The 23,163-nt window shown below is 37.4% G+C and overlaps 2 protein-coding genes across 3 annotated transcripts; one reads left to right on the forward strand and one right to left on the reverse strand.

Moving 5' to 3' along the window:
• Positions 1 to 6,912: 6,912 nt before the first annotated feature.
• On the reverse strand, positions 6,913 to 12,546 carry tmem176 (transmembrane protein 176). The gene is made up of 7 exons (XM_053501820.1): positions 12,423 to 12,546; positions 10,672 to 10,816; positions 10,334 to 10,444; positions 10,130 to 10,186; positions 8,736 to 8,882; positions 8,451 to 8,567; positions 6,913 to 7,484 (listed from the first exon to the last, which is right to left on the reverse strand). The coding sequence occupies exons 2-7, from the start codon at positions 10,801 to 10,803 to the stop codon at positions 7,473 to 7,475; spliced, it is 576 nt and encodes a 191-aa protein (XP_053357795.1). The 5' UTR covers positions 10,804 to 10,816; positions 12,423 to 12,546; the 3' UTR covers positions 6,913 to 7,472.
• Positions 12,547 to 12,579: 33 nt separating this feature from the next.
• si:dkey-9i23.16 (uncharacterized protein LOC571915 homolog) lies at positions 12,580 to 20,197 on the forward strand. Of its 2 annotated transcripts, XM_053501821.1 has the most exons (7): positions 12,580 to 12,713; positions 17,166 to 17,217; positions 18,537 to 18,611; positions 19,157 to 19,267; positions 19,399 to 19,455; positions 19,681 to 19,830; positions 19,978 to 20,197. In XM_053501821.1, exons 2-7 carry the CDS (start codon positions 17,215 to 17,217, stop codon positions 20,077 to 20,079), a joined length of 498 nt encoding a protein of 165 aa, XP_053357796.1. In that variant the 5' UTR covers positions 12,580 to 12,713; positions 17,166 to 17,214; the 3' UTR covers positions 20,080 to 20,197. The 2 variants fall into 2 exon arrangements, with proteins under 2 accessions (XP_053357796.1, XP_053357797.1); XM_053501822.1 differs by lacking the exon at positions 17,166 to 17,217 and having other exon boundaries at positions 12,583 to 12,713.
• The last annotated feature ends 2,966 nt before the right edge of the window (positions 20,198 to 23,163 follow it).

The raw sequence follows: 23,163 nt of genomic DNA on the forward strand, positions 1-23,163 counted from the left end.
CTTAACTGCATGTAAACTAGACAGCATTCAAACTAAGGGAAAACCAAACAGGGAAAACCACAGACCAGAAAACAAGGAGAAGTGCATGATACAGAGCTAAGGTATTCACAGAGATAATTTCAACTAGGTCATTTAACAAAGGTAACTTCAACAAATGCACAACAAGGGGAAACTAAGGACAAGACTATTCATCACCAACATAATTAGTCCCTTCTAATTATCTGCCACCGAGCTGCACATTGGGAAATTGAGTTCAAAAGAAAACAAAGGAAATACAAAATAGCGTCTCTGTGCCTGGCGCCCTCTGCTGGCGTACCGTGACATTACCCCCCCAACCCCTCAATGGGGGTCCAGGGCATCCTCCCCAAGGTCCCATGTCGGTCCCCCCCGAAAGTGAGGCCGCAAAACCATTCCTCGAGGCAGAGTGGCTGGGCAAGCAGGACCAGATGATCGCTGGGGCAGGGTGGCGGGGTGAGCGGTGGATTGCCGCCGGAGTCGAGCGGCGGAGCGAGCGCTGGGTCACAGGGCGAACAAGGAGCGAGTGCTGGGTCGCCGGGCAAAGACAGAGAAATAGCTGAATCCCAGGGCGGAGGAGACAGCTCTGCGTTGAAGCTCGGCGGCGGAGAAGACAGTTCTGTGTCGACAAGGCAGGGCGGAGGAAGCTCGGCGTCGACAAGGAGGAAGAGCTGGATCGCAGGGCGGAGGAAGCTCGGCGTCGACAAGGAGGAAGAGCTGGATCGCAGGGCGGAGGAAGAGCTGAATCGCGGGACAGAAGCTCGCCGCTGTCGAAGCAGGGCAGAGGCTCGCCGTCGTCGAGACCGTCGAAGCAGGGCAGCGGTGGAAGCACGAAGCCGTTGATGAAGCCAAGCCGAGGCAGTAGTTTGGCGTCGATGTCGTTGAGGTCGAAGCACGGAAGAGGCGGTAGCTCGACGTAGTAGAGGTCGGCAAAGCAAGGCAGCGGTGGAAGCACGAAGCTGTCGATGTAGCAGGGTTGCCACTGAGCTGGCTCATGCCCTTTGGGGCTCTCTGGGAGACTGGAGCCCGCCACTGGGGCTCTCTGGGAGACTGGAGCCCGCCACTGGGGCTCTCTGGGAGACTGGAGCCCGCCACTGGGGCTCTCTGGGAGACTGGAGCCCGCCACTGGGGCTCTCTGGGAGACTGGAGCCCGCCACTGGGGCTCTCTGGGAGACTGGAGCCCGCCACTGGGGCTCTCTGGGAGACTGGAGCCCGCCACTGGGGCTCTCTGGGAGACTGGAGCCCGCCACTGGGGCTCTCTGGGAGACTGGAGCCCGCCACTGGGGCTCTCTGGGAGACTGGAGCCCGCCACTGGGGCTCTCTGGGAGACTGGAGCCCGCCACTGGGGCTCTCTGGGAGACTGGAGCCCGCCACTGGGGCTCTCTGGGACAACGGAGCTGTGCTGTGTGTCACCTGCCTTCCTGTTGAGCTTAGCGAGCTGATCCCGGAGTTGTGCCCCCAACTCCAGCAGGGTTTGCATGTGGTGATTATCCCCTGTGGTCCGGCATATGCCGATCTGCTCGATAAGCTCTCCTGCCAGCTGTTGTGGAGCTTCAACCGCCTCTGTTGATGCTCCTCACTCTCCACCGTTCGGTGACACACTGGCTGCGTTGCTCGCTCCCCTGCTCGCTCCTGCTCGCTCCGCCGGATGGCAAGCCGACTGCCTACCCAGCCTGCTTGCCTCGGCGTCACAGTCTCAACGACCCCCCCCCAAAATTTTTTTAAGGGGAAGCCCCTCCACTATGCTACTGTTTTGGTCGTGTATTCTGTTACGGAACGGGGGTGAGTCTTGATATGAGACATAGTGGCAAGGGTGAAACCTTGGAAAGAGTCTTTTAATGACAAAAACAAAACCTTAGCATATCAGACAGGAGCAGACAAACAAGGGCTAAACATAACTTGAGTTAGGGGTGAAAACTAACAATGGTGAAACTAAACAGAACGCTGAACAAGACCTAAACCAAAGCAAGACCTAGGTCTGAACAAGGCAAGGCGCTAACTAGAACTGGGAGATTAAACAGGGTTAGGAGATTTAATTTAACAGAGAGCTAAACACAAAAACTAACATGGCTAGGAGGTAACATTAAATAAATAAACAGAACATAGGATAAACTAAACAAGGAGTTTAACCAAGCAGAGAGCTACGCATACAGAGCTAAACATGTCAAGGGGTTAGGTAAGACTAGGTACTAAAGAAAACCAGGAGCTAAAGAAGACTAGGAGCTAAACAGGAATCAAACTTAACTGCATGTAAACTAGACAGCATTCAAACTAAACAGGGAAAACCACAGACCAGAAAACAAGGAGAAGTGCATGACACAGAGCTAAGGTATTCACAGAGATAATTTAACTAGGTCATTTAACAAAGGTAACTTTAACAAATGTACGACAAGAGGAATCTAAGGACAAGACTATTTATCACCAACATAATTAGTCTTTTCTAATTATCTGCCTCGGTTCAGGTGAGCGCTCCAATCACCTGACTGAGGTGCACATTAGGAAATTGAGTTCAAAAGAAAACAAAGGAAATACAAAATGGCGTCTCTGTGCCTGACGCCCTCTGCTGGCGTAACGTGACACACACACACACACACACACACACACACACACACATACAGTGGTGTGAAAAACTATTTGCCCCCTTCCTGATTTCTTATTCTTTTGCATGTTTGTCACACTGAAATGTTTCTGATCATCAAACACATTTAACTATTAGTCAAAGATAACACAAGTAAACACAAAATGCAGTTTTTAAATTATGGTTTTTATTTTTTAGGGAGAAAAAAAAAATCCAAACCTACATGGCCCTGTGTGAAAAAGTAATTGCCCTCTGAACCTAATAACTGGTTGGGCCACCCTTAGCAGCAATAACTGCAATCAAGCTTTTGCGATAACTTGCAACGAGTCTTTTACAGCGCTCTGGAGGAATTTTGGCCCACTCATCTTTGCAGAATTGTTGTAATTCAGCTTTATTTGAGGGTTTTCTAGCATGAACCGCCTTTTTAAGGTCATGCCACAACATCTTAATAGGATTCAGGTCAGGACTTTGATTAGGCCACTCCAAAGTCTTTATTTTGTTTTTCTTCAGCCATTCAGAGGGGGATTTGCTGGTGTGTTTTGGGTCATTGTCCTGCTGCAGCACCCAAGATCGCTTCAGCTTGAGTTGACGATCAGATGGCCGGACATTCTCCTTCAGGATTTTTTTGGTAGACAGTAGAATTCATGATTCCATCTATCACAGCAAGCCTTCCAGGTCCTGAAGCAGCAAAACAACCCCAGACCATCACACTACCACCACCATATTTTACTGTTGGTATGATGTTCTTTTTTTGAAATGCTGTGTTACTTTTACGCCAGATGTAACGGGACACGCACCTTCCAAAAAGTTCAACTTTTGTCTCGTCGGTCCACAAGGTATTTTTCCAAAAGTCTTGGCAATCATTGAGATGTTTTTTTTTAGCAAAATTGAGACGAGCCTTAATGTTCTTTTTGCTTAAAAGTGGTTTGCGCCTTGGAAATCTGCCATGCAGGCCGTTTTTGCCCAGTCTCTTTCTTATGGTGGAGTCGTGAACACTGACCTTAATTGAGGCAAGTGAGGCCTAAAGTTCTTTAGATGTTGTCCTGGGGTCTTTTGTGGCCTCTTGGATGAGTTGTCTCTGCGCTCTTGGGGTAATTTTGGTCGGCCGGCCACTCCTGGGAAGGTTCACCACTGTTTCATGTTTTTGCCATTTGTGGATAATGGCTCTCACTGTGGTTCGCTGGAGTCCCAAGGCTTTAGAAATGGCTTTATAACCTTTACCAGACTGATAGATCTCAATTACTTTTGTTCTCATTTGTTCCTGAATTTCTTTGGATCTTGGCATGATGTCTAGCTTTTAAGGTGCTTTTGGTCTACTTCTCTGTGTCAGGTAGCTCCTATTTAAGTGATTTCTTGATTGAAACAGTTGTAGCAGTAATCAGGCCTGGGGGTGACTACAGAAATTAAACTCAGGTGTGATAAACCACAGTTAAGTTATTTTTTTACAAGGGGGGCAATCACTTTTTCACACAGGGCCATGTAGATTTGGAGATTTTTTTCTCCCTTAAAAACGTAAACCTTCATTTAAAAACTGCATTTTGTGTTCAATTATGTTATCTTTGACTAATAGTTATAAAATAAAAGGTTTTTGATGAGCAGAAACATTTAAGTGTGACAAACATTCAAAAGAATAAGAAATCAGGAAGGGGCAAATAGTTTTTCACACCACTGTATATATATATATATATATATATATATATATATATGTAGTAAGTCCCTGACTTACGAACATTTAAGTTATGAATTTCCCCAGATACGATCAAAACGCAGGTCTTAACATTCCTAGATGTGAACATATCATAGAAGTAGCTCATGTGTATTGTGCAAAATATAGACACTGCAGTGTATCAATATTTTCAATTATATACAATATAAGGGGGAGAGAAACAGGGAGAGAGAACATGGGGGAGTTAACACTTTAAAATCAGATCCAAGAGGAGACAGAAAGGTGCTTGCATGGAAGATTTAACACATTCACACATACAGTATCAGATTCAAGAGAAAGAGAGAGTGGAGTTAGGAAATTATATACAGTAAGTTTCTGAGTTTAACAATGAGTTCTGTTCCAGCAGCATGTTCTTACGTCAGATTCGTTCTTAAGTAAGAAAAAGTGAGTCTTATAAACCTGTAACACAAGTATACAACATAAAGCACAACAAAAACAAAGATTTATTGTTTTGGTTCTGCATTATACTCTTGTGAGTCTCTGCCTTTAAATCCCTTGTTTGAAGGGAACCCAAGAAAACAGTGTTTATATAAAATATATATTTATGATTCGCTGTGGCAACCCCTGAAAGGGAACAGCTAAAAGACAAAGATATAACATTTATATATATAAGATATAACATTGATATATATAACATTTATCAGGTATGCAGACAAAAAGAAGCAGTGGTAGTGATTAGTTGCAAAACATATGAATGAAACAATTATGATTTTTCTTCTCTTTATATTAGTCTCAGTATTATTGTTGTAGTTGTATTGTATTGTTGTAATACTAATAGTAACGCATCAGTGTTTGGTTACTTGCACAAAATTATGATCAGTGATTTCTCATCGGTAACAATGGAGATCAGTGACTAGTTGATAGGAACAATGTTGAATGGGCATTGGGGAAAGGTGGTAATCACTGATTGGCTGATGGAATAACAATGAAAAAGAAATGGTCATTGGAAACATTGGTTTGTGGAAGCACAACTAATTCAGGCTTTAAACTTACAGTAACAATATGTCATCAATAAGTCATCAATAAGCCATCTTCTGTCTGAATTAAAAACTTTTTGTAGCTTCATATCTGTACCTTTTTGTAATACTACGTCCTTATTTATAACCAAACAAAATAATAATAAATGTTTACTATATTTACTATTGATGTGTACTATAGGAACGACTTCTACCTACTTCCATCCATCCACCAATGTGTATATAAGGAAGGCCCTGACAGTTAAGAAGTCCCTAAGAAAACACAACAAAAATAAACAGCAACATTTAACCTAAAAAAAAAAAAATTACTTGTAAAATTGTAGGAACAATAGAAAAGCTGTTAAAAAGGAAAGTTATGCAATCAATTATTTAAAGCATTATAATTTTTATTAGCTTTCCTTAGCTCTTGATTGCATTTGAACATGAAAGACAAGTGTCAATCAATTTGATTTTATTATTATATAATCCATTTAACACCTATTCTGTGAGAAACAGCTACACTGAGCTCAGCTGCAAAAAAAGTGGCTACAGTTGACCAACGTCTTTGTAGATACAGAAATGCAGAAAGGCAGATTGTAACCTTTAACATTCTTAATGTTTTGGACATAAATTTTACAAAACATATGATTAGATTAAGTATTAGACATTTTTTATTTTATTCACATTAAATTATGAGTAAAATAGCACACACAATGTTTCACTTTGTCAGTTTCACTTCTTACCTTTTTTCTAGACACTTACAAGGTTGGGGAACAACTCTGGTGAAATTATGCTTTATTATCTTATATATTTTGTGAAACAGGATAAAAAACATAGAGAAGACATATTAATTAAATATAAGAGACTTTTTAAAAATAAAAGGCAACATACCAATATACACCGATCAGCCATAACATTATGACCATTTGCCTAATATTGAGTTGAGTAATGGCTAGAGTGTTATTGTAATGGTTAGACAAGTGGGTCAGAACAACTTAAAAACTGCAAATTCACAAATTCTGTGCCAAACTTGTGGAAACCCCCTTTGCCGGGAGCAGCCGAAAAACCATCAACTAAATGGCAGATAAATAGATATTCATTTATTGATATATTTTAAAGTCCTAATACAATTCTACCTATAAGTTTATAAAAGACTTTGGCTGAAATCTATAATTAATTTTAGCAAATTAAGGAAAAAGTTAATGCTGGTCCTAATACATTTAGGCATTTGGCAGACGCTCTTATCCAGAGCGACTTACATTTTTATCTCATTATACATCTGAGCAGTTGAGGGTTAAGGGCCTTGCTCAAGGGCCCAACAGTGGCAACTTGGTGGTTGTGGGGTTTGAACCTGGGATCTTCCGAACCGTAGTCCAATGCCTTAACCACTGAGCTACCCCTGCCTAATAGAAAGGTGTCAGAACACATAGGTCATTAATATTTTGGTGGAAAAGGAGTGACCAAGATGACAAAGGTGGTGACAAAAGTGGGTATATTGTCATGGCTTTATTTCAGTGTAATTTATTTCAGTGTAAATATATTATATGAACCTGATAATATTGCAACATTCAGAAAACATAATCAAATTAATTGATATTTTTACCCTTGAAATTCCCATACAAAGACACAAGTCAATATATATTAAATGTAAATTTAATGTATGGTCACATTAATTTTTGGCATTTTTAAATTTGGAGGATATAAGAAATTATTCAAGCATTATAACTGTAAAGTCACTGCAGACTGTTTCCCGTTACAGATGAAGCTAAAGAGGTGAGTAGTTCTGTTGTAACAAGAGAGAAATACTGTAGGGAATTGAGAAAGAATTTTGAAAGGTTATAGGCCACCAGCTGCAAGAGTGGACACAACACAGCTTATTGTACATTCAAGGAAACTAGCAAGACAGTACATTAGAACTCTGTTTGCAGCTGAAGTGATCTCTTTCACAACACAGTTTAAGTGCAGTCGAAATGCAATTTGAAAGATTCATTGTATAGAGCCTATTTTATAAAATGTTAACAAAATGTCTAATGCATTCTAATACACAGTATGTCCAATATGTATTCCGTAAGAAACAATATATCTACGCATGTATTATAACTAATGTATTATATAATTATTTACAAATAAAAATGTGTGGAGACTGTTGATTGAAGTCCAAAGCCATCAAAGTTTTTTTTCTGTGTCCAGGACCTCATTAATACACAAACTAAAAGAGAAAAAAGACACATGGTTTATTTGGTCAAATCATGCATATTATGGTTCATAAACAGATATTAATATATTGATACATGTTACAGTCTCAATACAATGCTGTTAAATATGGTTAAATGGTTAAAAGCGATTCTCTTAATAAGTTTATAAAATATTTAGGTTGAAGTCTATAATTCATTTGCACTGCAATTAAAAAAAGTGTCACTTGCCTTGAAAAAATAACATCGCATAAGGCAGTAATTTGTATTTGTCTTCAATTAGTTTTAAACATATACCATTACATCATTTTCATAATTTATCCAGAAATAATATAAAAAACTAAAATCTTTCTTATGACTATTTAGATTTACTATTTTAATGAATTACATGCAGCTGTGGTACACTTTCATTCTGCTGTAGCATGCTGCAGGGAACAGCTGGAAACAACTAAGACAGCTACGTAGTGAAAGAACAATGCAATCAAAGGAAAGTAATCATGGAAACAAATGTTGTTTATGTCTCATATTTAGACCACATTTGCAAACATCTCTTTTATACTCTCCCTTGTATAACCAGCAACTGTGCTGTGAGCTGAAGTGTTGTATCAAACGCATGGCAGTTTCTGCACAAAAACCTGCTTGATTTGTTGCTAGTTTTTTTTTTTTTTTTATAAAGTTGCTAAAGGGGCATAAAAGCCACCAAATCTAGCAACAAAGTCACATAGTTTACCACACACATCTTGCTTTACCTGCTAGATTTTAAAAAATAAATTAATAAATATTTTGAGTATTTTTGGAGGCAGAGAACTTAATCAGACTTTAATCAGAACATTCCCATCACTTGGTTATAGATTGACTAGTTCATAAACCTTTGAACAAGTTGCACTAGCTGTGCAACTGTGCCTTTAACCCTCCATGATGTGAATAACAGAAGTAAACAAGGTCAGATGTTAAGTCAGATGTTTTTAATGTATGGCTCTTACCTGGTAGTTGTTATAATTTTGCCTTTCTTTGTACAGAATAAATGCAGAAGCAGAGGAAATGGCAGTCTGCACCATGCTGAGTGACAAGAGAATTGACTTCACTTCTACACTTAGTCTCTAAGAAAAAAGGGGAGGGGGGTAGGAACAAAAGGAAAATCAATGTTTTCTCAGGGAAGTTTGTATAACATAAAAAAGAATAAAAGATTTTTCCCAGATTTCCGCCTCCATCACATTAAAGAAAATTAAATGAAAAGATTGAGGTAGGCACAGTTTTCCCTGGCATACCGTGGTGTAAAACTCTTCTTCACATGACTGTTTTGTAATGAACTTGCAAGGAGTCTGTGGGTGCTTCATAATGTCAACAACATAGAAGATTCCAGCAATGACTGAGATGACTGCAGCCAAAACTGTGACCACCATGCATGTGAAGACCTAGAAGGAAACACATATCATAGGAAATAATAGGTTGAAATGGTGAGGTAAGGATAGGCTGAGCTTTTGTTGTATTATCACTACCAAGACATACAACACACATCAATCCCTCCCTCCTTAACATCACTACTTACTTTGTCTACTTTTAGCTACTCTTAATTTTTATTGCACCTTAATTTTTTTCTGGCAAATCTACGATTTGTTTCTTTATTTTGTGAGTTATTATTCTTTTGTGAGTTATATATTCTTTTGTGACTGGCAGAGCTAACTAACTAACATTTAAATCAAGTGGTTGAAAGTTGTTTTAAATTCTTACCGGAACTACGTAGCCAGAAGTTGGTTCTGAACTGGTTACCTAGAAAATGGTTCTGGCCTTGACTGGTGTTGGCAACTGTTTCTCTGGGGACTTGACAGTTCGATAGTTCATGACTGGAACTTCTTACAAGTCTACCTGGGTCTTCAATAACTACCTGGACTCCATATTAACATCAATTAACATCAGCTATTATAGCTGAACTGCCTCCCACCCTACACACTGTATAAATGCAGATCATTTACTGCTTTTTGTTTCACCCAAATGAGGATGGGTTCCCTGTTGAGTCTGGTTCCTCTCAAGGTTTCTTCCTCTTACCATCTCAGGGAGTTTTTCCTTGCCACTGTCGCCCTCGGCTTGCTCACCAGGGACAAACTGACCATTTTGATTCATACAAATTCACATTTCATACAAACCTAAATAATTCTTTTGACTATGTAAAGCTGCTTTGCGGCAATGAAAATTGCTAAAAGCGCTATACAAATAAAATTGAATTGAATTGAATTGAATAGAAGTTGAGAAGAATAAACCATGGTAGTGGTAGACAATCCTAAGAAAGTTTATATTTATATTAGAGATTTATTTAATATTTCCTTTTATTCTTCTTTGGAATATGAGCCCAAATAGCCTTGAACGGAAAGCTAATGCACTATGTAGGATGTACAATCCCTTGTTCCACACACCAACTCAAGGGGCCAAGATCAGGGGTTATAGAGCGATTTGGGATTCAATCTTCTGTTAGAAGCTAAGTAGCTTTGTAGCTCGCTCTAGCTATGAATGGTTATATGGACTGTGGAGCATATGCCATACAAGACCCAGGCAAGCTCCACCACACTGCAATGTTTTATAACAACATAATTGTACTTAAAATAAAAATTTTTTAATTTTGAATAGCAGAGAATCTTGCATACATCTTTCACCAACTGTAACTCACCAAAGAAACCCGGTTATGTTTTTCCAATGCAAGAGTAACGGCACCTGCTAGGACAAACTGAAAGAAAAAACACACGGAGTGGTCACAGCTGTTAATGTACATCCAGTTTTATTGACTGATAGCAGGACTTCTCTGATGCAGGCATGTTGTCATTTTGACAGCATGTGATAATGTTAATGATAGTTTAAAAAAATCCTATCTTACAGAGATCCCGCTCCACCACGGCACACCAAACATAACGACCTCTGTGAGTTTGGCAGAGAGCAGTGGCACAGAGTAAGAGATGATCAGAAATCCAATTATGACCTGAGAAATCTAGAAAAAGATTTTGTTGAGGTAAGAGGGGTCTTATCTTGTGTGATATTATGTAGGGCTTATAATAAGGCCAAATAATAATAATAATAATAATAATAATAATAATAATATCAGGTAGCGTTCATGTGGCCTGAATTTCACACTTTCACACAGTTTTCTACAACTTTATATTTTACATAACAGTGAAGATTTAATTACTTTGGGCTCCATCTGACAAAGTGACTTACCCCTATTGACTTAGGTTCTCCTTTCTGTAAGCTCTTTTTCAGTTCCTCCTGTTTGCCTGCTAATTTGTTCACATTCTGGTCTGTAGTTGCATTGACAGTCAAGTCACTTGACACTGTCAATGCCATTCTCATTTAGTGCCTAGACCTTCAAGGAAAAAGAAGCATGTAAGTTTACATAGGACTTTGGGGTCTCCAAAATGGTCCATGGTCATGCTTCCAGGCACGCTTGATGCTGGCTTCATAAACTTTACAAGCCAAAAACAGTTTTCAGAAAAAAGGATTTTTTTCTTAATAGTGCCTTACTTATGTATACAAAACAAACAAACAAATAAACTAATTGAAGAATCTTCATCAATATTAGTTTTAAGCAATGAGACAAGTCATGGACATTTTGAAACAAAAATGCAATCCTTTACAGTCCCCAAAAAACATTTTATGTGTCTTATGTATGACGTGAAAATCTGAGAGGGTCAAAATATTTTATAAGAGTAAAACAAACATCTTTAATTAGACTGATTAGGGATGCAATTCATTTAAATGTAGCTTTGCTTATACAGAATGTTTGTAGAGTGTAGTGTTTCTGGTACTAGTATTATGTTTCTCTAAAGTTGTCAGTCATTGCTGTCATGTGACTCTCAGAAGAGATACATATATTTTTCATGTTGAAGTGTCTAAATTTTTTTTTTTTTTTGGGGGGGGGTTCTGTATCCCTGTTCCTATCATCTGTATCATGGCTGACCCTGCACCCTGACCTAAGCTTTCCAACTGGAATATACGAAAAATAAAAAAAATCCTATGACAAAGAAATAATTGAATCATAATTAATTAGCTTTTTAAGCATTGAAGTATTGTACAGTGGGTATATTAATAAAGCATTAATTTGTATTATTAAAAAACTTATGCAACAACCTTTAGAGATCCATCCATCCATCTAGAAACCTCTCTAGACCTACTAGGGACTGTGAAGGCCAATTGGGACTATTGTATTTATTTTCATTTTGTACAACCATGGTAGGACCTCTGATCAACATTCACACGCACATTCATACACTTATTCACACACTAGGTCAATTTGGGAACGGCAATTTGCCTAATCTGCATGTCTTTGGACTGTGGAAGGAAACCGGAGAACCCGGAGGAAACCGACCAAGCATGGGGAGAACATGGAAACTGCACACAGACCTGACGAAAGAATTGAACCAAGGAACTGGAGGCAGTACCAAACACTAAGCCACCATGCATTAATAATAATAATAATAATAATAGAAGAAGGAAGAGCAGATTTAAATAAACATTGAATTTATGAGAAAGAACAAGCAATTACCAGTAAAGAAATCAGTTTTCTTCAGAATGACCTTTAACTTAACTAATTTAAATCGTCCTATAGTTGTGATGTCTGTTTTTCTCATTCTTATAGGTATTTCAACTATCATAGAACAAACATTATGAAATACCTTTAAACTGGTAATTTGAGGATTTTGTAGCAGAATAAAAATATATAATAAATTACATAAATGGCAATAAATATATAAATAATGATAATAAACTTTACATGAGGACGATGTCCAAAGCCAAGTATTAACCTTAGTGGTAAACTTAGTGGTAACCTACTAGTTAGTGTCTAAGTATGCTGTTTAGTACGCAGACGAGGTAAATAGGGTCACTGACCCAGCATCGCTCGCACTCTAACACGACGACGATTTTTTTTTTTTTTGCACAATTCGATTATTAATGCTAACTTATTAACCTACCTAAAGTCTTGAAATCTTTAGACGGCTGCAAACCTTCCACTTCGTTTACACCGTAGAGACAACAAAAATGAAGCACACACACACACACACACACACACGTCCCGCCCGCTTTCCCCTTTTTCTCCGAAAGAAAACGGGTTCCTCCAAGCAGCACCCTCCCGTCCCTCCCCTCCTCTCTCCCAAGTTTACTAACGCGCGTTATTTCTCTGCTCCTCCATATCATCACGACTCCTGCTCAGTGTTCTCCTGTTGAATAAAGTGATAACGGAGACAAGAAAAACTTCTGTCAAAGTAAGTCAATAGTTTTTATTAGACCTTCTTTAAAAAAAAAAAGATCTGACACAACAGACACGCTATTTTTTTTTTTTTTAAGTCAAATGTTAAAAGTATATAATGTTTATTATAGGTATGTGGAAAAGTATTTTTTCACAGTAAGGTTTGCGCAGTCATTTTCTCGTTTCGATAAACTACTAACAAACGTTTTGTCATTCGCTACAGACACATCATGTTGTATAAGAATTTGGTGTGTGTGTGTGTGTGTGTGTGTGGGGGGGGGGGGTGTTGGGGTTGCAGTGTGGGGGTGTTACTGACCGAAAGAAGACTAAGGACTGTGTTGCCAGATTGGTAAATATAGCATCTAATGCATGGGATGAAGTAATGCAGAAACACTGTTTAGCAATTCCCATCATTTAATACATCTTAATCAACTTACTGGTTAATTACAAATATTATTTGTATGGGCTTGGTTTGCACCTCTGCAGTCTGGACCCTTATCCAAAATGTACCCATAACATGTTATCATTTTAATTTATATATGCAGTTTTAAAAAATATTTCATATTGATGTGGCAAAGACTTAAACTAAGTGGCATTTGCACCCTATTTAAGTGGAATCTCACGTATTCTCATTTTAGTTCTATTATCTATATTGAGCTCTGTTGTAATAGTGAACAATGGACATAATAGTATCTGTTTGTTGCAGCACAGACCTTGACAGTAAACAGACTGTCTACAGACATATTTATTTACTTATCATTTTACCTAATCTGCATTGACTTTCACTACCACAGTCTTACATCACTCAGAGCTGACACATTTAAGTTCTTTAACTCAGTTGCACGTCTCCATTTGCACTAGTATGTCCATTGAACATTCATCACCATTGCCTATATTTGCTCATATTTAATCGCATTCTTTACATATATTTATACATATTTTATATATTATATTCTGTTTTTCTTTTAGTCATTCCTGTTTAACCATGGGTCATCTACCACATGGGTACCTTTAAAAATTATTTTTCCGATTGTACTCTCTACATTGATATGCTCTACTGTTGATGATTTGCAACTGTAAACTACATGACTATTTTGTTACTATCCTTGCTATTATATATTTAAAATTTCTCTCAGAATTAATAAAGTACTCTATCTATCTATCTATCTATCTATCTATCTATCTATCTATCTATCTATTTATCTATCTATCTGGTATCTATCTAATATATACAGATGACTAATGCAATTCCAATAATTCATTATCTTAATATGAATAATTCATCATATTAACTGTCGAGAAAACACAAATGAAGCACACACACAATACTGTACAGTACATTTTTATCATAAATCGAATAATTTGTACAGCTTATGAAGACATCATCATATTAAATTTAAATTTATTTTAACATGTTTCTTGCTGTACATTTCATAATTGCATTCACCTTTTTTGTAACGTCATACAAAAGTTTGGCAAAACAACTTTCATGGCTTTTAATATTAGCTTAGTTAGTACAGACATTTGTCTTGTGCTGGCTGCTGCTTGCAGTACGAACAAATTATTTTACTTACACACTTGGAGTAAGTTTTGTTTTCTGTAAATAATGCTTTATCAATAAATAATGCTAAATAATAATTTTAGGAGATTAAAAATGAATCCTGACTACTGTATTTAAAGAAAATAAGTTGTTTCATGTTTACATTGAAAGGAGTCAAATGTGAAAAAAAATTACAAATTATAAATTGCTAATTCATTTTTGACTTTATATATCTCTAATTTAGATCAAAAGTAATTAAAAATGTCATTTGGATCCAGTTTTAGCATAGTTTCGTGTGTATATATAATATATATATATAAAAAAAAAATTCTGTACTTATCAAGACTTACACACTCACTGTGAAAGAAATGCTATTAAAATAGCTGATTAAAGGGAGCCATTGATAGTCGTCTATAGGGTTTGCATTTTTATGAGAATAAATTCATGTTTAAGGCACTGTGAGAGAAGCACTACTTATGAAACTACAAAGGGATGCTGGATAAAGCTTTTACACTTTTTGAATGCTGGCCAATCTGGCAACTCTATCTTGTGAGTCCACCCCTTGTTTCTGTGTTGATGAACTAGAGTTCATTGTACACCATTTTGACTGTCTGTTTGTCAGTGCTTTTGTCATTCATAAGCTCAAAAACCACAACTTTTGAGGGCGTGGTTATAAATTTGTTCTTGTCTGATAGTATGAAGCCATGTTTTTTGATGAGTGTAGGGCCTGCATCTTCCTCCAAACACATTTTCAGTTTGCATTCCACAGTGTTGAAACCAGAACATGTGTTTTTCATCAAAGCTCCCTGTCTTTCTCGCTCTCAGTGTATCTTTTTTCACGTTGGATTTGTCCCAGTATCCACTCACTTCCTCTGCAGAAATCTCCTGTGGAAGAATAAATACACTTCAGTTGCTTAGTTAATATTCAAGTCATTCTTCCTGAAGTTCACTGCAGAATAGTAATTGTAGATAAAAAGGCTTACATTGGAGATTTTTTTTTCAATCATAATTTTTAGAAATGCATCAGTCAGTTGTGACCCCTGCAGCATGCATTTTACCATTTGTTCTACTATTCCCTCCTCCCTTCTTAAACCTTCCATGCAGAAAGCAATTTGAATACTTTTATTTGGATCAACAAAGAAGCCAATGTATTATGTAAGAAAATTATACAATTATACTTATTATGATAAATTATACCTATTATTACAGTTATATAAAAGTAATGCATTCAGTATTACATAAAATGGAGTGCCAATATCAATTTGAAATTATGACTGCACAGTCTAGAGTGTGTTATTCCATAAAACACATCAATTTGTCAATGTCTACAAAGTTTAATTTAACTATGAATCGCATGCCATACATTTAACAGTTTAAAGGATATTTATAGGATGTAATGCTGCATATCTAGTTTCTAATGCAGGGCTTTAAAAAGTTAGTTTCTAGTATCACTGAGGTTAAAGCCATGAGAATCATTTACTTGATTACATTTATCATGATTGGAAACTTTGCAAACACAGTGTTAAATTAGTTCGGCTTTATATTATGCTTATCAGTATATTACACATTTTACTTTTCTAACAAAACATCTATTTAGTATTGTCTTACGTTATGGACTATCTACTGTGTCGACACTTGTGTATGAAGTATGAACTGTTATTATAAAACCAATAGTTTACTAGAATTAGCATATTAAACATATTACATATTAACAGGAATATTAGTCATATTCCACCCAGAATCATTGCATAATTTTATACAAAGGTAATGCACACCTTCTGTCCAAACAGATTCAAGAATTCATTCACACTATAGTACTGTATAAGACCCAAACATATAGGAGATTAGTCCATTATTTAATGTAAACACCTTGCGCACTATATATTAATCACCTACAGTGTACACTTCCTATATAGAAATATGCAGTATGTAAATGAAAAAAAAGTTTTACAGCTAATTAAATTTAAAGCTAAAGAATGATGGTACCCTATGCCTCTTGAGTGCATTGCTTTATGTGCATTCCTTCTTACCCTGATGGACTCATCTCGCTGGAGTCAGAATCTAATCTTTATGCTATTTCGAAGTATTTTTTCTTTGATTAACCTCACAAGCAAATGACCACACATCTATTTAGTCACAATTCTGTAAGTTCATGTTGCACTGTGCATGTGAAAATGCTCTTATTTTCAATATGAAATGTAGCTGTGATTTCTACTGTCAATAATTGATGATGCAACTTTGTACATTTTTATTTATGATTATTTCCGAACACATGTTTCTGCGAAGTTGACGGTTTAGTACAGTCCTTCCACATTTTAATAGTGTGTTGGAAAGTTCTTAACCCAGTCCCAGTAATATCAGCAGTCTCCTTGAAGTTGTGAACACACACACACACACACACACACACACACACACACACACACACACACACACACACAATTAAGACAATACTGCTGTTCCTCTGACCTACTTTTTTACTTCATTAAGAGAAATACAATCCAGTGAAAAGTTCCAAAGAAAAAGTGTATATTTCAGCCAGCTAAATCATCTAAGCCATCTAAAACAGAGTATTAGTTTTACACAATCCAAAAACATGCAGTAGACCTATTTGGATTTTGAATTTGCTAAAATTTGTAAATGAGTGTGTGTAAGAACAATAGCAGTCTTGCACACCAACCAAAACATTTCATAAAAACACCCATTTACAGTACACAGTACATCAATGCCTTGAGTCTTTGATAATTATGAATTCAGTGAATCTCGTGATTTTTGTATTTTGCCAATTCCTCAAAACAACTTTTGGTGTGATAAAAGTTAACAATAACCCTAATTGTGCTTTGGTGACACCTGGTGGTAAACATGTTTTATTCCCAAGAAGAGAAAAATTGACAGGGAGTCTAGTAACAGTTGTTCTTCCCATTTTCTCAGTTTTGCCAGCGTTCCTTTCCACTCAAGGGCAAACACAGGGCAATCCTACATGGCAAGTAAGAATGTTCCATTTGTATCTTTACATTTTTAACAATTTCTATCCTGTATCAAGCCCATTCAAAACAGTTTGACAAAGGTTAACAGTATCTATTCTTAACTTGAAACCGCTATATTATACAGTGAGCACGGTAAGTATTCAGTAATTCAGTATTGAGTAAGTATTCAAACCCCCTTAAATTTTTCACTCTTTGTCATATTGCAGCCATTTGCTGAAATCATTTAAGTGAATTTTTTCCTCATTAATGTACACACAGCACCCCATATTGACAGAAAAAACACAGAATTGTTGACATTTTTTTTTGCATTTATTAAAAAAGAAAAACTAATATCACTAATATTACATTGTCCTAAGTATTCAGACCCTTTGCTCAGTATTCAGTAAAAGCATCCTTTCAATCTAATACAGCCATGAGTCTTTTTTGGGAAAGATGCAACAAGTTTTTCACACCTGGATTTAGATTCTCTGCCATTCCTCCTTGCAGATCCTCTCCAGTTATGTCAGGTTGGATGATAAACATGGGTGGACAGCTATTTTTAGGTCTCTCCAGAGATGCTTAATTGGGTTTAAGTCAGGGCTCTGACTGGGCCATTTAATGACAGTCAAAGAGTTGTTGTGAAGCCACTCCTTCATTATTTTAGCTGTGTGCTTAGGGTCATTGTCTTGTTGGAAGGTAAACCTTTGGCCCAGTCTGAGTACCTGAGTACTCTGGAGAAGGTTTTAGTCCTGAATATCCCTGTACTTGGTCGCATTCATCTTTCCCTTGATTGCAACCAGTCGTCCTGTCCCTGCAGCTGAAAAACACCCCCCACAGCATGATACTGCCACCACCATGCTTCACTGTTGGGACTGTATTGGACAGGTGATATTAGAATTAAGACCAAAAAGTTCTATATTGCTTTCGTCAGACGAGAATACTTTCCGTACCCACTGTAAATACACTACATATAAGCACACATGGGTGAAGATTTCAATTGGATTCTGAATTATTTAGACATTGCTTATATTAAGTTACTTAAATGAATTCATTCATTCGTTCATATTCTATACTGCTTATCCTGTACAGTATATGGTCATATGAATCGGACAAGGTGCCAATCCATTGCAGGACGCATATGCACACACACTACGGGCAGTTTGGGAATACAAACTAGCCTAACCTGTATGTCTTTGGAACGTGGGAGAACACCAACTGAGCCTGTGCAAACTGCACACACACAGAGTCAACCCTGGAATTTTTAAAATTCCTTTAAAGTTAAATTGCAAATCCACCCCAAGGCAAGTATTAATGTTTAAAATTCTTTTATTTTAAGATGGCAGAGTCACAGATTGAAACCCCTTGCAAGCTGCATCGTCCGTTCAGGGTTTACGATCCTGAGGTTATAGCGGTAAGTGATTGACTTTCACAGCCAGAAAAAATATAATGATGAGATATGAGTCTGTATGGCTCTGTTGTTTAGGCTTTTATTTATTTTGTTCTTCAAAAGAGAATAAAATCAGTTTTTTTGTTTTTGTTTTTGTAAATTGCTTTCTGTTCCAGTGAATGGTTATGTTTAAGTCTGACCTGATACCAAGTATGTGTTGCATTTTCCTGTGGTTAAAAGCAGTGTTTAGTGTTTCTCCTGATTATCATTTTTCAAATTATTTTTAACTCATCAGGGCAGTGGTAGCTCAGAGGGTTAAGGCACTGAGTTAGATATATTTCATAAGATTGGCAGTTCAAGCCCCTGCTCCATCAGGTTCCCATTATTGGGCCCTTGAGCAAGGCCTGGGATATGCAATAAAAAGAATTTCAGTTATGAAATTCAGTAATGTAAATAAAGGCAGTAATGTAAATAAAGGCTTAACTTATGCAGTAATGTGCAGTAATGTAAATAAAGGCTTAACTTATTTCTCTGTATTTCAGTGTTAAATATGGCTTTATGTATTTTAGGTTATAACAATATTACTTGGCCTGTTCCAAGTGCTTATGGGATTTCCGGCTTACTACATGAGCTTCAACATACAAAACCTATACGTATGCCCAGTTTTTGTAGGAGCAGTAGTAAGTTTTTTTTTCCTGGTCTATTTTTTTTAATTAACTTTTTGATGCCTGCAAGTTATCATTCAACAGATTTCATGTCTTGTTTGTTCTTTATTACTTTCTGTAATAATTATTTTGTCATCTTTATGCAGTATGTGACTGGAGGATCATTTGCAATGGCTTGTGAAAGAGCACCTAGCAGGAAGCTGGCAAGTTTTTTTCTTTTTGCTAATTATGTTTAAAACCAAATAACTGGAATATGTTCAAAATCCAGCTAGCTTTAGTTAACTTCTTAAAATGTCTGACTTACTAACTGCAGATTAAAAGGAGAAAACTAACAATGTTGTAGAGTACAAATCAAAGCATGAAAGAGCTCATCTGTTTGATGCTATTGTAACTGTTTGTGTGTTTCCTCTTGTTTCTCTTGTTTCCAGGTGAAAAACTGTCTGTATGTCAGTGTCTTCGCGATGTTGGTGGGATTCAGTGCAATTGTTGTTTACGGCTATGGAATCAGTGACATAAAGTCTGTTCAAGGCTGTGAACACAGCACTGATTTAGTACCTTGTCCGCAGCATGGAGTCATTGTGAGTTGCCATGTCTATAATTCTCGAGTAGCTGTTTTTATTTGAATTTGCCTTTAACTAATTTACAATATTAAGCATACAGTATAATAATGAAATATTTCTAAAATCTGCAAAAGCTGTAACCTTTTTTTTTTTTTTCCTTTACAGGAATATTTTAAAGCAATTTCAGCACTGCTTTTGATTTATGATATGGGAGCATTCACTCTTCAAGGCTTTCTCTTATTTTCAGCTATGAAAGGTTTGAAATAAACAGAAACAAGCTTTAATGCATCAATATATGAACACATATATATATATAGCACTTGCATTACTGAGAAAATCTAAACTACCATGTATAACCAAGTTATTAAATGTTTTGTTTATATAATTACTAATTTCATATTTTTTCTAAAAAAAAAAAAAAAGTTTGGAAAAGTAAACATGCTGCTGTAAATGATACCATTTTTTTTGTTGCGTGCAGACTACATATGGATAATGATGAGATATGAGTCTGTATGGCTCTGTTGTTTAGGCTTTTATTTATTTTGTTCTTCAAAAGAGAATAAAATCTGTTTTTTTGTTTTTGTTTTTGTAAATTGCTTTCTGTTCCAGTGAATGGTTATGTTTAAGTCTGACCTGATACCAAGTATGTGTTGCATTTTCCTGTGGTTAAAAGCAGTGTTTAGTGTTTCTCCTGATTATCATTTTTCAAATTATTTTTAACTCATCAGGGCAGTGGTAGCTCAGAGGGTTAAGGCACTGAGTTAGATATATTTCATAAGATTGGCAGTTCAAGCCCCTGCTCCACCAGGTTCCCATTATTGGGCCCTTGAGCAAGGCCTGGGATATGCAATAAAAAGAATTTCAGTTATGAAATTCAGTATGTAAATAAAGGCAGTAATGTAAATAAAGGCTTAACTTATGCAGTTAAGCAGTTATGGAATCATTAGCTGACACTGTTTAGAACCATTTTACCAATAGAACATTCCTCTTTCATGGTGGTGGACAGTCCTGTAAATAAGTTTATTTATTTCCATTTATTTTTATTTATTTTGCTTTAGAATATCAGCTCCATTAACTTTTTGGTTCTGTGGTTAAATCCCAAATTGCATGGAAAGCAATTTAATTATGGAAAGAAATTAAATGGAAAGCTAATGCACTAAATAGAATGTAAAATCCATGGTCACATATACCAAGTAGTCAGAATTGTTGGGTTGTAGAATGATTTAAATTTCAGTAGTGATGGCCAGATGAAGGCACTTATACAGTAGGTGTCCAGGCTTTCCAGCCAATAGTTTCACCTAAAGATTTATTCATTCAGAACTTCATTCAAGGGCTCATTGTACTGCCATCTAGTGGACAAATCTTGGGTAGCAACTAGATCGTAACATTGCAGGCAGCACAGTTAAAATGTACATGCAGCTCTACTGTTCAAGGAAATGTTTATGCAAATATTTACCATTTCTGAAACTTATTAACTGAAAAGTAAACGAGCCTTAAGTGCTGAATGAGTCGGTCACGCGATTCCAGGAAACGCGAGACTTCGGTGTCATTGGTCACGTGACTCTCAGGGAACTTACGTTACTAGAATTCAGTTTTGTGTTAGAAGTCAGATGTATTTCAAAATGACCTAGAAGCAACTGAGGAGTCAAAGTTTTTTTTTTTTTTAAAGATGGCATAATTCTATCAGATGCATTTTCTTGCTGAAAACTACTGTGTTTTTTGGCAGGCAGTTGATCTTTCCTCAGTATGGTGGACCATACTGTGGTGGTGTTTAATGTGATGCAGAGTCTATTATTGTGAAGTGTTGCTGGAGGGGGAGGACACTCTCTTCCGGGTTATGGACCAGGCTTGAAAAATAAAGCAGTTCGGTGTTATATGATATCTGTGCCGTGAATCCTTACGCATAACACGACATGGTGTCAGAAGTGCGGCAGCAGATAAGTAAGCGTGGCGTAGCAGTACCGTGAGAGCAAAAAAAAAAAATTCATCCAAGAGATGGACGAGGACAGCGCTAGCATGCCAGTCATGCAGCCTCACCAGCTAACAGCTAGCGCACCACCGAATGCCACATTCACTATTCAGCCTCCCGAACCGTTTGACTTTACAAAGCCACAAGATTGGGAAAGGTGGATACGGAGGTTTGAACAATTCCGTTTAGCCAGTAATCTTCACATAAGCTCCGAGGCTAACCAAGTGAATACATTGATTTACTGCATGGGAGATGAAGCAGATGACATACTGTGAGGTCAAGCTCTGTCAGAGGCAGAAAGACAACAGTATAAAACGGTAAAGGACTCTTTTGAGTTATACTTTGTGCCGAGGAAGAATGTTATATACGAGAGGGCAAGGTTTAATCAAAGAGTACAACAAGCAAACGAAACTGTAGACTCATTTATTACTGCCCTGTATGCTCTGGCTGAAAACTGCAGGTATGGTACACTCCACGATGAGTTAATTAGAGATCGGCTAGTCGTAGGACTAAGAGACCCGAGTCTGTCTGAAAGAATGCAGCTGGATAAAGACTTAACTCTCCAAAAAGCTGTCAACATGGCGAGACAGTCTGAAAATATAAAAAGACAGCAAACTGATCTTAGAGGAGAATTAAAAAAAGACATCGAGGCAGTGACATTAAGGAACAAAGTGCAAAAGAATGGCACATACAAGACATCACGTCAAATGAAACAAACAGCCAAGAGTAAATCACCACTGGATCGACAGACATGCTACAGATGTGGGAAATCTCCAATCCACAACAGAGCACAGTGTCCAGCTAAGGAGGTGACGTGCCACACATGCAGAAAAATAGGACATTACAGTAAAATGTGCAAATCAGCAAAGACTGTACATGTGGTGGAAACAAACAACCCCGATTGTTGTCCCATGTTCTTAGGCTCAGTCAGTGCAGGAGATGATCCCTGGTATGCAGATTTGACCATCAGAAGTCACAAAGTAAGATTCAAGATCGATACAGGTGCTGATGTCACAGTAATTTCCGCGCAGATCAATGGCACTATAGCAGACAAAAATATCCATCTGGCTAAAGCAGACAGAATACTGTTAGGCCCAGGTGGTACTCCACTGTCAGTTTTAGGCGCATACACAGAGAGGTTATGCAAAGGACAAATGAAGATAAATGAAAAAGTCTATGTCATAAAAGACTTGCACACAGCTCTTCTTAGCAGACCTGCCAGTGTTAAGCTCAAGTTAGTGGCTAGAGCAGATAGCATGGAAAAAACTGTACTAGAGAAGTCATACCCAAAGTTGTGTCAGGGCTTAGGGTTGTTTCAACAGCCATACTCTATCAAATTAAGGCCAAACGCGATTCCTTTTTCCCTTGCAACGCCAAGACGA

The sequence above is a fragment of the Clarias gariepinus genome, chromosome 8 (assembly GCF_024256425.1).
Source record: "Clarias gariepinus isolate MV-2021 ecotype Netherlands chromosome 8, CGAR_prim_01v2, whole genome shotgun sequence".
In the NCBI taxonomy this organism is placed as follows: domain Eukaryota; kingdom Metazoa; phylum Chordata; class Actinopteri; order Siluriformes; family Clariidae; genus Clarias; species Clarias gariepinus.

Excerpts from the sequence above, each read along its gene's own strand:
- tmem176 (XM_053501820.1), bottom strand. The coding sequence starts at position 10,803 with ATGAGAATGGCATTGACAGTGTCAAGTGACTTGACTGTCAATGCAACT. Across the intron at positions 10,187-10,333 it reads CGTGGTGGAGCGGGATCTCT|TTTGTCCTAGCAGGTGCCGT; the intron begins GTAAGATAGGAT and ends TTTTTCTTTCAG. Across the intron at positions 8,883-10,129 it reads AACATAACCGGGTTTCTTTG|GTCTTCACATGCATGGTGGT; the intron begins GTGAGTTACAGT and ends GTTTCCTTCTAG.
- si:dkey-9i23.16 (XM_053501821.1), top strand. Across the intron at positions 18,612-19,156 it reads ACGATCCTGAGGTTATAGCG|GTTATAACAATATTACTTGG; the intron begins GTAAGTGATTGA and ends TATGTATTTTAG. Across the intron at positions 19,831-19,977 it reads GTCCGCAGCATGGAGTCATT|GAATATTTTAAAGCAATTTC; the intron begins GTGAGTTGCCAT and ends TTTCCTTTACAG.